The sequence below is a fragment of the Cyprinus carpio genome, chromosome B4 (assembly GCF_018340385.1).
Source record: "Cyprinus carpio isolate SPL01 chromosome B4, ASM1834038v1, whole genome shotgun sequence".
NCBI classification, from domain to species: domain Eukaryota; kingdom Metazoa; phylum Chordata; class Actinopteri; order Cypriniformes; family Cyprinidae; genus Cyprinus; species Cyprinus carpio.
In genome coordinates this window covers 27,952,084-27,967,061 of record NC_056600.1, presented here as the reverse complement: position 1 = coordinate 27,967,061, position 14,978 = coordinate 27,952,084, and the positions used below count along the sequence as shown (strand labels likewise).

At 36.6% G+C, this 14,978-nt stretch overlaps 1 protein-coding gene across 2 annotated transcripts in view; it reads right to left on the bottom strand.

The window, feature by feature from the left end:
• The window catches only part of LOC109099950 (NACHT, LRR and PYD domains-containing protein 12-like), a 55,998-nt gene that overhangs the window by 22,528 nt on the left and 18,492 nt on the right, over nt 1-14,978 (bottom strand). For both annotated transcript variants that reach the window (XM_042722825.1, XM_042722824.1), the window contains exons 6-8: nt 6,997-7,170; nt 6,710-6,883; nt 3,044-3,217 (exon numbers count right to left, since the gene is read on the bottom strand). In XM_042722825.1, the coding sequence (XP_042578759.1) occupies nt 3,044-3,217; nt 6,710-6,883; nt 6,997-7,170 (522 nt within the window). The remainder of the gene's footprint in view (nt 1-3,043; nt 3,218-6,709; nt 6,884-6,996; nt 7,171-14,978) is intronic.

Below are 14,978 nucleotides of genomic sequence, written 5' to 3'. Positions count from 1 at the left end.
AGTCGATTGGAAGACCGCGTCGTGGGATGGACCAAATCTGTTTGGATTAAACCCCAATGCCTGAACTAATAGTGCGCTTCCTTCTTCGCCATGGCTTTAACTGCCTACTCCAACACGCTGCTAGTGTTGTTGTCATCCAGAACTCAAAACACTCGGTTGAAACTTTGTGACCGCCGGAATCTTCAAAAGCCTAAAGTCTTTGAACAAAGAAACTTTGAGAAGAACTGCAAACCTGCTGCGTCACAAGGAAACCCCTGTCATCACCAAGCTCTCCCAAAAGACGTCATCATCAAAGAAGATCACCAGCCAATCAGCAACGGGACTCCCTCAGGCAGAAACGGGAACCCCGCTTTCAACGCAAATGCAAGTAAAACAAATAAAGCTTTATCTCTTGCTGAACTGGTGTGAACTGATCTTAAGCAGTAAAGATAAGACAAATCTCTGCTTTTGTGATTTTCTTAGTGCGATCTGAGAACGAATAACTTAAGTTATTAGACTCTTAGGACTTCATTGGTATTTTGTTTATAATTCTGTTAATCGTGTTTTTGTGTATGTGTGTGTGTTCATTAGGTTTTAGATCCATGTAATAGAGTAGCTCAATAAATTCTTGTTTCATTTATAAACAAGTATTGTCTTGTGTGGTGTAAACTTTGCCTAGATCCTGTGCTACCTAGCTCGTAGCTTATAAATTATCATTTTGTTTGTATGCTTGTTGGCCACGAAGTAATATAAACAGAATTGTGAAGATATATTGATTTTAACGTTCGCTGGACGAACCGTTGATGAAGTACAAACAAATTAAATTTGGAATCAGTTCATTTAAAGCAATTCGAATCTTTAGATTTGATTCCTCTTTTAAACAAAAGGCTAAATCCCTACACAGAACATGAGTCGTGTTTTTCCCTTATAAAAATTTACCATGCTTTTATTATAGTAACCATGTTTTGTAACCAAGTACAGTAACCATGTTTTTTTTAAAAAAAAAATGCATTACCATTTTTTACTACAAATTTTATGGTTAGTGTAGCAAAAACCATGGTTAATTTGTGGTTACCCTGGTTTAACAATAGTAACCATTGTCTCTGGATTTATAGCAAAATCATCATTAATTTTTGTAAGGGTTGTGTTGTCTGCCCTAGCTCCCCCTAAACCCATTATAAAATATGATTATTTGTCTGCTAAATTACTACTGTAACATTACAGTAGATAATTATGATGTCCTTTATACAGTATTTTGAGTGATGACTGTATGAGAAATGGACTGCTGCTGCTTGACTAAGTAAACAAAGATAAAACTACAATAGCATATTTACAGATGAAACTGACTTGCACTTGTAGTTTTGCTTCTCTGCTCCACATGTGCGCTTCTACAGTCCACTCCATTCTTTCTCTCGCATTAATAACTCTGATCCAAATGCAAATGAGGCGCGGAGCCGAAGCATTGCCAGTCACAACTAACCGATTCATGATTTATTAGAGATTTAGTTATCGAATGGCCAATTCAGAAATAATCGCTTTAGTACATTCAGCAGGCAATTATACAATAACAATATTAAAACAACGGGCCAAATCAGCTGCCAGGCCACTGGGAATTGTCCTGGTTCTCCTGATGGCCAGTCCGCGCCTGATTTCCACAGACAAGAAGAACGTGCAGGATTCATATATTGTATTTTTGCGGCTTAATATTCACAGACACTAGTCCATATCATGTTTTGATTCAAGTGTACTGACCTACTTTTGATTTATTCATCCAAAATGTGGCATATTCCGTCTGCGTTAGGCTATAGGAATTCTGTTTTTATGACCGGATTCTATGAACCAGACTGTGTTTTCCACATCGAGGAAATTATAGGGCCATATGTTTCAGTAGTCAGTGCAATTTTGGAAAGAAATCAATTAAATCTGTATGTGGATGTATGTAAATATTCAAATTTAATCCCCTTTGTAATTGTTAACATTTTCATAACTAATTAAATAACACATTTTTCCTTAGTAACTGTAACTGATTACAGTTACATTTATTTTGTAATTAAATTATGTAATGCCGTTACATGTAACTAGTTACTCCCTAACACTGATCGTGATATTGTGATTGAAAAACTATGGTCACATGACTATATGAAACAATAGGTCTTCCAGACAAAAGTGTAGTTTTTAAAATATATTTAAACATCTTATTCTAACATAAAAGGTCTTTAAAGTTGTGTTTTGGGCTATTATGCTTTGGCATCTGTCAAACTAACTATAACTGAAAGCACAATATGGCTTAATCACGTCATCAAGTCTGTTTTCGCTGCGTGTTTCAAAGCGAAGTGCACACATAGTTTACACAATCAGCTCTTGATCCGGTGTTTTCTGCGCTGCAGAACGGCTCCATTCAGAGTGAATAAATGCAGTGAACTTGTTTATTGCATGTGCTGTGAGTTTAGTATGCATTTGGGAATTATTAAGCCGCATTTTTGTAAGCATGTTTTCACTGAAGCTGGAGTTTTCATTCAAAATAAAAGCTCTACTGCCGTTTCCCTCAAAATAAAAGCTTAAAAATGCAGTATGAATTGCTGACAGCTAGTGGTTTAAATGGGTAATGTTACTGCAGTCCAAATTCAAAATATCTCTTTTAAGTGTAGAAATTAGGAAAGAAGTATTGTAATTTTCCTACTGTAGTGTATAGCAAAAGTAATATAACTATGAAATATTTATTTTCATTTATTTTACAGTGCAATTGTTTTACAGTATATGGCTATTTCTCTCATTGTTGTTATTATTATTATATTCTAATTTGTTTGGCTTCCTAAAACACCAGTGTGAATGTAATTTAGACTGAGACAGTATATCACAAATATAAAGATACTTTTTTCTGACTTAAGTTTTCTTAGTTAAGAACATGGGTTGGAGCTCTTAATTTTGAACTCTCAAAGTGCATCAGAATAATTTAATGTTATTTTTCGCAATAAATGTATCATGGACTTCATATAATGATATTATTGTATCGTGAGATTTTGATAGTTACATCCCTACTAAAAACTCCTCCTGCTCAACATACTTGAGTTTTTCCAATGAGCAGTTTGGATCCTCCAGTTTTTCAGAGAGCAGCTTGACTCCTGAATCTCCTGGGTGATTGAAGCTCAGATCAAGCTCTATCAGGTGTGAGGGGTTTGAACTCAGAGCTGAAGACACATAACCACAGCCTTCCTCTGTCACCATACAGCCAGACAACCTACAAAAATATACAGCAACAGTCCACATCACATTACAGTAGTTCTTCAGCATTGTGATTGTCTTTTTACACGGTACAGAAATACAATCTTTCATTGCTTTATTCACATTTAAACACAATAAATATAAGCAATGTTTTATTCAATGAGTTTTTCGATGAGCATTTATATATAAAGTTGCTCAAGCAAGTGGCAAAACATTTAAACAAAGCCTACAGTCTACTTGCTTTGTTTTAAAGTATTAGGCTATCAAAAGCAGGTAAATTAAAACTTACCACTGACAAAAGTCACACCCTCTTGCCTTTTCTTTTGCATTTAAATATTTGATGAAAGCAATTTTGTGGTTCAGAAAAAAACTTAGTTTTTCTACCTCCATGAATGCCACATTGCCTCATTTTAAAAGTGCACTTTTTCTTGATTTAAACCTAGCCCAAAACCATATGTATAATACATTGGCCCTCATTCCAGTAAGATGTGAACAACATATTGAACTTGTGCCCCCCGTAATTGCATTCGCCGTGAATGCAGTAGGCATTAATTATATGCATTTAGTTGTAATTACGTTTTGTGTGAATCTATGTTCATATTTTACCACAATCAATGAGCTGTCACTTTAATTCAGTATATGCAGCACAGCAAAAATAGACTCTGTGCAGAAACGTTGCACTGCTGCAGGCACACCACTCCTGGAACTCACCGCTGGACCACAACCGCATGCAGTGTGAAAGCTCTAATACGTTAACTTGGCTGCAGGGAAAAACACACACCACTTAAGCGCTGCAAAAGACATATGTGTGAGACAGGCATCACACTTCACTCCTATATTGAATATGTATAGATGGTTTTAACGGCAACAACATAAACAAATGTTACTGCGTATTCATGCTTTTGTGTCCCTAACTTAACTTCTGATAGACTTCCAAATAGAATCAATAATAACAGCTTAGTCCCTCTAGAGTATATTATGTTTGATAACAAGCAAAATATGTTTGCTCCGTAAATCAGACGGACCTATTGAAATTGCAAAATCATTCTCTGCCAACAGGAGGTGCTTTAACCCTCTGGAGTCGATTAACGCGTATACGCGTTTTGGGGTATTTTCTCCTGATAACCCCGAAAAGAACTTAAATTACACTTTCAGTTTTGATCGTACAGATAAGTGCAATACATCAATCGAATCTGTAAAGGGTCTACTTTTTTTTTGTATACAGACATAATAACAACAAAACTTTGTGCACTTATAAAATAAAGATAACAAACAAGGAGTGCTGTCTGCAGCCTTTGTCTGCGCTGATCTTCAGTTACAAATGTGTCATTAAAATGAACTGTAACTCAGTGAATACTCAACACTGAGACATGAGAGAGATATCTATAGAGAGCCTGACATGTCTACTTTTAAACTAAACAAGTGCTGCTGAAAACAAATATTCTGTGATAAAGTAATCCATATGAAAACAACGCGATGTCCGTTTTTCACGTCTCCCTTCATTATCTTCTAATGCGACCACGCCCCGGCGCCGAGCGCGCTTTTGAGATTCAAATGTTTCACTGAAGCGTGCGGCTTTTGAATACGCCCACACAACAGAAGACAACGCAGCGAGACTGTTCTTCAAGTTTTTTTTATTTTACTGTTTGCTTCGCGATGAGAGGAATAAGACATAATTCACCCCAAAAAGATGTGATGTGGCTGAGGATTTGAGATTTGGATTTCCTCAGAAAAAAGAATGAAGCACTTTATTCAGCAGAGTTCATAAACATGAGTAAGTCTCTTTTTATTTATTTATATACTTGTACTAGTTTTCACATAACGTGTAAAGATTTTACTAGTTAGACTTTTTCCAAAGACTTTTTTCCAAACTATAATTCCTGACTAAATGTATAATCAAGTTAAATATTATGAAGTTTCAATAAACAATATACACTACTATACCATTCAAAAGCTTGATGTAAATAATATAAATGTAACAATAATTGTAACTGTAACAGATGTAACAATCATTGCTGTTCTTTCAATTTATCCCCCCTAAAAAACCTAAAAAAAAATATTCTCAGCTCTTTTCAACATTAATAATAATAATAATAATAATAATAATAATAATAATGATGATAATAATAATAACAATAAATGTTTTTTTTGTAGAAAATAAGATTGTTAAAAGGATTTCTGAAGGATTGTGTGACTGGAGTAATGATGCAAAAAAATTCACTTTGAAAGTCAGCTTTGATTTTTCCTAATAAACTGTTTAACTGCACTCACAAGTGAATATTAAATTATGTTGTGGGATAATTAAATATATTCTAAATAAACTACAAACATAAAATTATATAGATTTATTTTGTCCTCACATTCTTTCTTGTAACTCATCCCTCTGAGTGACACAGCTGACTGAATGGCTCATTATGCAGCTCATTATGCAGGCCTTTGTCTTCTCAGGTGTGAATTCATGATAGTTGACGCCTACTCGCATATGACTTTTACCAACAAAAAGTGTCTTAGAAAATTTAAATCAATATATTGTTTTCTGTAAGTGAGTATACAAGATGATTTTCACATCATTTAGAAAAAAAAAAATTCTAGGCTACAAGCTCCAGTTTCTCAAAATTCCTGGGAACCAATTTTCTGTATGTGTTTAATTGCCTTATTCAAGTGATTTAACATTTTTAGTTTTTCACTAACCACGCATAACATTTTTTTTCTCAAAAAACACAATCATGTACATACATGCTGCTCACATATTATTATAGCCTAGTTTGTGCTGATTACAGTGAGATTAGACTTTAGCCATTTAGATATTTATAAGAAACTGAAAAAAGCACAAATGTCAGGGCATGACAAAACTTCTCCAGGCCCCAAAAATACCCTTAGACTCCAGAGGGTTAAAGCTGGAGAAATAGAGGTTTCCCCAGTATCAGCTGTACACAAAGCAGCGCTGAGCTTACAAATGCTGTTTTATCAGGCATATAACATGCAAGATTAAATGAAAATTACATCAAAAATATTTTAAGTACAGTCTTCCTTCAGAGATTTAGTGATATAAAAACACCCGTGCCTTGTTTTGAATTTTAAATTGCAGTACGTGCTCATGTTTATTCAACGAAGCGTTTTGGAAAATCGGTCAGTTTTGATATCGTGGCGGGTCGCCACAAATAAATAAATGTATGGGAAACACATCCCACAGCACAACAACCTGAGCCCAACTTCATTACTCATCACTTCAAATTTAACTGCGTTTGTAGCTGGCACCACTAGCCAGACCGATAAAAAAAAAAACAGACCGGAAGTTAACTTCAGGCCAGGTGCATGTGCCGAATGAAACCTTCTATATAATCGTACATTTCTATAATTACATTACAATCTTCACAATCTGATAATCACACTAAGCCATGTGACATTCTCACAACCATGCATTGTTAGAATTTATAAAAAAGTTACCTGCCACCTGGCCATTAACTGTGGTAGTATTTTGTTAGTTATTTTATGGAAATCCATTTACCTCAATATACCAAGCTGACAGTTTAGACTCTTTAGTCCTTCAGAAAGAAGCTTCACTCCAGAATCCTGCAGGTCATTGTTACTCAGATCCAACTCTCTCAGAACAGAGTTTGAGGATTGTAGAGCTGAAGACAAATTCTCACAAGACTGAGCAGTGAGATTACATATGGAAAATCTGAACAATAAGGACAAAGTAATTACACACAGAATGCATTTTTACAGTGTATGTTTTTTTAATTAACTTCCAAAGGAATTCTAAAGAATTAATCAAGTATTTAAAACTCAAACCTCAGTGTCTTCAGCTGACAGTTTGCACTCTTTAGTCCTTCAGAAAGAAGCTTCACTCCGGAATCCTGCAGGTCATTGTTACTCAGGTCCAGCTCTCTCAGGACACAGTTTGAGGATTGTAGAGCTGAAGATAAGCTTTCACAGGACTTACCAGTGAGATGACACCCACACAGCCTGTGTAAAAAATACAAAAATACAAAAAAAATCAGCGATGTTAATGTGAATTTAACAGTTTATAAAGTTTATAACATGCAGTGCATGTTTGTGATAGTGTAATTAGACTTTATTAATAACACTTTATAATAAGTTACAACATATAACTAATTTTAAAACTATTGTAGTTCATTAGTAGTTTATAAACTGTAGTTAATACATAAAAAGACAATACACAAATAGTTAGTTTGTCATTCATTGTCAATGTAATTAGCACAGTGTTATGGTTTAATTAGCTCAAATGTAAAGAAATAGATAATGCTTTATTAACAACTTAATGACCATAAATAGTTCTCATTTTAGACTAAATCATGGTAAATCAGAAAATATCAAGTACTTTAAACCAACCTTTACTGGACATTACAGTAAAAAAAACTGAAAATGAATGCTGTTAAAGACATTCTATTTCTGTCCCCTAACCCTACCTCTAATCCTAACCGATGTATTTAAACAATGGATTCTAATTTGCAAAATTTTAGGAACACTTCTTATTCATGGAATTAAAGATTGTAATAATGATAAAGGTAGTATTAAAGCACATAATTGCATGATTTAATCCAAAGTGAGAACTCTTTAGCCCTAATAAAACATTTATTTATGTTCCATTACTTTAAAAGTTGGCCATCACTTAAGCTTCTATTGTAAGGATCAATACAGACACAATGCAGGTCATACCGAAAAACATACCACATTTATTTTGGTAAACATCACACAACAATTTGAATTTGTGTGAAATACAATGCGCGCACACACACACACACACACACACACACACACACACACCAGATTAGATCCACTGTATAAAGTTAAAATTATTTAAAGATACTATTTCACAGCACACCTTTGTTTTATGTCAAAAGTGGCTCTCATCAATCACAACAAGCTCCTTTTTTTTCCACCAATCTGCTGGCCTTTACGTTTTCTCAACTTCTCAACAGCTGTAACACACTCTTCCCTTAGCTTCCCTAATCTGTTTAACGTATACATCAGTACACTTTGTTTACTATTATCTTGGCATTATTTTCTAAAAGTATTTCACACTGGTTTTTAAATATCTGATGATAATGAGTTGTTAAATTTGGTTCTAGCTTCTGACCATCCACTTGTCCCCCTTTGATTATTTATTTGATTATTTATTTAAGCATGGTCTTTGAAACCATGTGATGCTTTTCATTTTTTTTAATGAATGAAAAAGTAGAAATTATGTTTTCTATTTTCTGCCTTCTGTTCTATGCTGTTTTCCCTGCTATCATATACTTCCTCTTTCCAGTAAAATGTGACGCCATAACCAAACTGCTTCCTAAAAATCATCAAAGCATATTGGAGAGTATGCCATAGTTTAAGATTGTTATAAATTAATATTTTATCTACTGGTTCTATAGCATGTTGTCAGGGTTATGGACCTGTGTCTGTGTGTTTTTCCCCTCCATGTGTTTGATTGTCCATTTGGTTCAGGTGTGTCTAGTAATTATCCTCGTTTCCCTGTGTACACAAGTTTGAGTCTGTTTAGTCTGTGTTTGTTGGGTCTACAGGTTATGTTTGTGTGTCATTTCTCATTCCTGTTGTGGATGTTCCCCTATGTTTACTCATTAAAAGACTGTTTAACGCTTCTCCATGTCTCCTGCATTCCTTCATCAGCAATCGTGACAGAAGACCTGACCAAAACAGTTACCTCCATGTGTTCCCTCCATTTTTGTTTCTGTTTTTTTTGTTCCCTCTGTTTTTTGTTCTGTTGTGTCCATGGATTCCCTCCTTCGTCCTGAATACCATCAGACTTTTCCTGGTGCTTGCCAACCTCTCCAGCTACCCCGACGATGCCAGTTTAAACTCCACGTACAGAGCACCGTTGTCCGAGGAAGGCCTTCGAGTGAATTTCGCCGCATTTGTGGAGTGGACACTGGCTAGACACGGAGTTAAGAGTTAAGCTCCAGAGTTAAACCCAGAGAGTGCTCCCCTTCCTGAGTTCTGCCCTGAAAGCCCGGAGGCTCATTAATGCCCGCCCTCCCACCCACTCCTGCCTCCTCCTCCACTGTCATCTGCCAGCCCCTCTGCTCGCCCTCAGCCCACCATCTATAAGGTGCGAGCTCTGCGGGACTGCCATCCTCTAGCGTCGCTGTGGCTGGAGAATCCCTCACCTCCGCCTCCAGCCTCTAAGCTCTGGACTCCGCATTGGCCCATTGACCCGTCGGCAACACCATGGCTCCTAGCTCCCTCCTCTCCGCCGTGGCCCATCTGTCCACTGGTTTCACCAGGGTTCTCTTGTCCCTCCAGCTTCGCCTTGGTCTGGCGTTGACCATCCTGCACCTCAGGACTCCACTCCTCCGGCTGCGCCCTGTCCCTTTGGCTCTGTCAGGCTCCTCCATCCCTTTGACTCCTCCTCAGTTCTCTGTCGCTCCAGCTCCACTGCGGCCTTCTGGATCCCTGTCTCTGCCTCGGTTACTGGCTCCATCTGCTCTGCTTTGGTCCTCCGGATCCTCCCTGTCGCTCTGGCTCATCGGCTCTCTGTCTCCACCTCGGGCTCCTCCTCCACCTACTCGGCAGCAGTCAGTTGGCCCCCTGGAGTTGTCAGCGCTTGCTCCACCATGGCTTTTCCTCCCATTGGCTCCACCTGGGGGTCTCCATTATGGCTGTGGCCTGGGTCCCGCTTGGCTCCTCCCTCCTTCGTGACCTCCCTGGACTCTGTTTGCCTGTCCCCTCCCGGGTGCCTGTCCTCCTCCAGAGCCTCCCCCCAAGTTCCCACCCGTGCCCCCCTTCTGTTGTTCTACAGTGCGAGAATGTGCTTTCGGTGAGGGGGGCAATATGTCAGGGTTACGGACCTGTGTCTGTGTGTTGTTCCCATAGACTGTTAAAAAAAAAAACCATGGACCTAGTGTCCGTGACGTCACCCGTATGTTTCTAAAGAGGTTTTGAAGCTCAAAGTGGGCGGAGCTGGCCATCGCCATCTTGGCAGCACGTCACCGCGCATCACTCACAAAGGCGGGAACTGGTTGCTGAAACCACGCCCACCTAGACCAACGATGGTGACAGCAGCGGCAATCCATCTGCCACTCAAGTGGCCACGCCCTTAATTATGCAGAATTTTAAGGCTTAATATAATTTAAACAGATGAGTAACAAAAAAATTCACCCACCCTCACAGTTGTCATGAAGGGCAAAATTAGCTTTATAGACCAAAATAATTTTTTGAACCAGGCTGTAAACATGTTTTTTCTGCTGTAAAGTTGGACATTTTAACTTGGGGAGTCTATGGGACTGACTCCCTTTTGCAGCCAGCCTCTGAGGCCAGTTGACAAATTACAGTTTAAGTCACTTCCGTGTTGGTTTCACAAGAAAGACTGGAATGTTGCCGTTTGGTTTTTCCCCTCCATGTGCCTGCCCTGACCCAGTTTCCGGTATGTGTGATTGTCTATTTGGCTCAGGTATGTCTAGTAATTATCCACGTTTCCCTGTGTACATAAGTTTGAGTCTGTTCAGTCTTTGTTTGTCGGGTCTACAGGTTATGTTCGGGTGTCATTTTTAAGAAAATGACCGATCGTTTTGCTAGATAAGACCCTTATTCCTCATCTGGTATACTGTAGAGCCCTTTGAAGCTGCACTGAAACTATCATTTTGACCTTCAACCGTTTGGTAGCCGTTGAAGTCTACTATATAATCCTGGAATGTTTTCATCAAAAATCTTTAATTTCTTTTCGACTGAAGAAAGAAAGACAAACATCTTGGATGACATGGGGGTGAGTAAATTATCAAGAAATTTTAATTTGAAAGTGAAATAATCCTTTAATTGCAACATATTTTAAAGCATGTTATCAACTTATAAATGCATTTGAGAATCTTCTTACCAAATATACTGATCCATTCTATTTGTCTGCTGCTTTAAATGCATGACCTGCTTGCAGAACCAGCTTTTCATTTTTCTTCTCAAAAGTGTTCTTCTCTGAAACCACCTAATTACTTTTAATGTGTCTTCATTAATAAGCTTCATGAATTTGTGGGATCTCCACATTTGACTTGAAACGGTGGTCCTGCTCTCTCAATTTAAACTGAGGAAATGCAGTCCCACCATCGTACACGTGATTATTCAAGATTTTTATTTGTCACATACACAATTATATAGAGCATATATAACCAGCAGTGAAATGTGAGTTGGTTATATTACATAACCAACGCAATGTGCATACCAACAGCAGTGTAGCACAGTGCCAAAAATGCGCGGAGAGTGACTAATTTGTGGAGTTGATAGTGCTAAAAAAGTGATGGTGTGTTATACATATCAAAGAGCTTGAACTGGTGGTAATACAGAGGAAACAAATATATCAAGGCCAATCGCTGATACAGGTAAGCAGTTATAGATAATTATGTGTCTTATGGTTGTATTCATGGAACTGATGGATAGTTTTGTATAGTGTACACAGTATTCTTATATTTTCAAAATTATTGATAGGTGTGTTCATCGCGCCTTTCTGCACGGGGCCATGAATTAACGATGGCTAACCTGCAAATAGAAAACATGCAGGAGAAGACTGAAGCACTAACCAAGAAGATAGATTTCTTGAAGGAGCAGCAGTCCTCAGGTTTGTATCAAAGGTTTAATCAATGTTAACACCTTAAATTTCAAAGTAAACCAATACATTAAAATATCAGGCACTGATGGTACATAAGAAGAGGGGGAAATATGTGGTTCATCACTATTGTGTATTTACGTTTCTCCTTGTGCACTCTTCAGTTGTCAGGTCAAGTTAATGTTAAGTTGTGGATTGTTTTTTCTTATAGATTATTAAAGCGTTTATTGAACCTGATCTTCATCTTCCATGTAGTACTTCGATTCTAGACCTTCATTACGTCATGTTCCTATTCAAAGTGTTCGAGGAAATAGCAGAGCAAGTGAGCTATCATGTCATTGATGCGGAAGCAGTTCAGTTCATAGTGTGCGAGTAAATGGTGAGATTTGTGAGAGAAAATCGCTAAATGGCTAGTACAAAGTTGTTCCGTGAGGATGTGTTGAAAATGTTATTTGCCGATTCTGACTCTGAAGGGGAATATTTGCCTTTTGGAAATGACGATCGGTCGTCTAATAGTTGCGCTTCTTCTGATACATCTTTGCAGTGCAATGGTGCCGCCGTACAAGGCGAGAGTGTTCACGAAGCACAAATAAATGATCATCTCGACCCTTTGCCCAACGGGGATGGGGGTGGCAGGGGTGAACGTGGTCAAAGTGTCCATAGGGGAGCTGTTGCTGATCGCGCACGCTTTAAGGGCCGCCAGCAGACAGTACAGGTGCAGTCAGTGAGTAGGTGCACTCTGCGCTGTGCCATGCAATGAGAGGTACCATACTCTCAAGAACTATAAACTGTGTCACCTAGATACCTGATTGGGCAGATAGCTGGTCAACTGATCAAAAAATAGGCACATGCATTTACTATGGCACAGTAATATAGTAATTTATTACTTTTTCCATTCTTTTTTTTCCCTGATCATTTGGAATGAGAATAAAAAGACAAAAAACAAACAAAAACAAACAAAAAAAACCTTGCAAATAATTTCAAACATCTATTCAATATCTATTATTTCCTGAATATTACTGATGAACTGATCAAAAAGTAGGCTACTGTTCACATGCGTTTTACTACTATATAGTGTAGTAATATAGTAATAACTTAGGAAGCCAACAATAAAACAGGAGAATGTTCTCTTTTCTGATCATTTGGAATGAGGATAAAAAGACACACACAAAAAAAAAACATGCAAATAAGTTCAAACATCAATTCAATATCTAATATTTCCAGAATGAAGTCCCAATTAAAAAATTTCTGGTTAACCACTGTGCCAGTAAGCCCCCAGCCCCCAGATAAAAATCTGTATTTTATTATCTTACAAATAGTAAATATTTCTGAAGCATTTTTCATATATATATATATATTTTTTTTACTTTTCAAAATCCTAAAATTTGCATTAATTATTATAAATTGCATTACTATTAAACATTATTATAATGTTTAAATTAGACTTTTACAGTGTGACCCTACTCAACACCACTGTAGCTGCATCTCATTTTGGAGGCTGCGTCCTCTGAAGGTCTCGTTAGAATCTCTTGTTAGACATGCTTATTTTACTGTTTACATAGCCTGTAAATAGGCACTACTTTAGTGACAAGACAAGGTGATGCAGTTGTTGTGGAAAAAAATAATAAATAACTGTACTGATAGGAGCGATCGTCATCCCTCCATATTTAAAGTTTATGGCCTGCCCAACTCTGAAACTCAGGTATCAAAATGATCTTTCCTATTAGTTTCCCAGTAGTAAATACGAATTGAGAGGCCGTTCACTTGTACGATCATTCTGATAGCACATGAAGGCAGCATAAGACAGTATGTATGTGTGTGGCAAGGCCAATTGTGTGCATTAATGCTGCCTTCAGGTTCTATCTGAAGCTTCCTATTTTCCATTTATGAAGTCGTGATTACGAGCTTGTCGCATTCAAGTGCTTTGTTGTCAGAAAGAATAAAATGTAACATTCCACTAGTTGATAACCATAAACATTCACCGCGCTAGATAATCAGCTTGTTGACGATTCTTGAATTTTAGACAAATGCATGCTTATTTAACTGTTTATAAAACATACAACATGCTTCAAATGATTGTTCATATATATATATATATATATATATATATATATATATATATATATATTTATTTACACTACAGTTTAAAAGTTTGGGGTCGGTAAGATTGTTTACATCTTTGAAAAAAGTCTCTTCTGCTCACCAAGGCTGCATTTATTTGATTAAAAATAGAAACAAAAACAGTAATATTTTGAAATATTATTCCAATTTAAAACAGCTGTTTTCTATGTGAATATACAGTAAAGTGTAATTTATTCCCGTGATCAAAGCTGAATTTTCAGCATCATTACTCCAGTCTTCAGTGTCACATGATCCTTCAGAAATCATTCTGATATGATGATTTGATGATCAAGAAACATTCATTATTATTATCAATGTTGAAAACAGTTGTGTACAATTTTTTTTCAGGATTATTTGATGAATAGAAAGTTCAAAAGAACAGCATTTATTTAAAATATAGTATTTTCTAACATTATAAATTTTTATTGTAACTTTTGATCAGTTTAACTTATCCTTGATGAATAAAAGTATTGATTTATTTTATTTCTTTCCCCCAAAAATAAAATTAAAATTTTTACTGACCCCAAAGTTTTGAAGGGTAGTGTTTAATGTTACAAAAGCTTTAGATTTCAGATAAATGCTGTTCTTTTAAACTTTCTATTCATCATAGCATCATGAAATAAAAATGTAAATAACTGTTTTCAACATTGATAATAATCATAGATGTTTCTTGAGCATCTCATCAGCATATTAGAATGCTTTCTGAAGGATCATGTGACACTGAAGACTGGAGTAATGATGCTGAAAATTCAGCTTTGATCACAGGAATAAATTACACTTTACTGTATATTTACATAGAAAACAGCTGTTTTAAATTGTAATAATATTTCACAATATTACTGTTTTTGTTTGTATTTTTAATCAAATAAATGCAGCCTTGGTGAGCAGAAGATACTTATTTTAAAAACATTAAAAATCTTACTGACCCCAAACTTTTGAACGGTAGTGTGTGTATATATATATATATATATATATATATATATATATACACACACACACACACACACACACACACACACACAGTGGGTACGGAAAGTATTCCCTTAAATTTTTCACTCTTTGTTATATTGCAGCCATTTGTAAAATCATT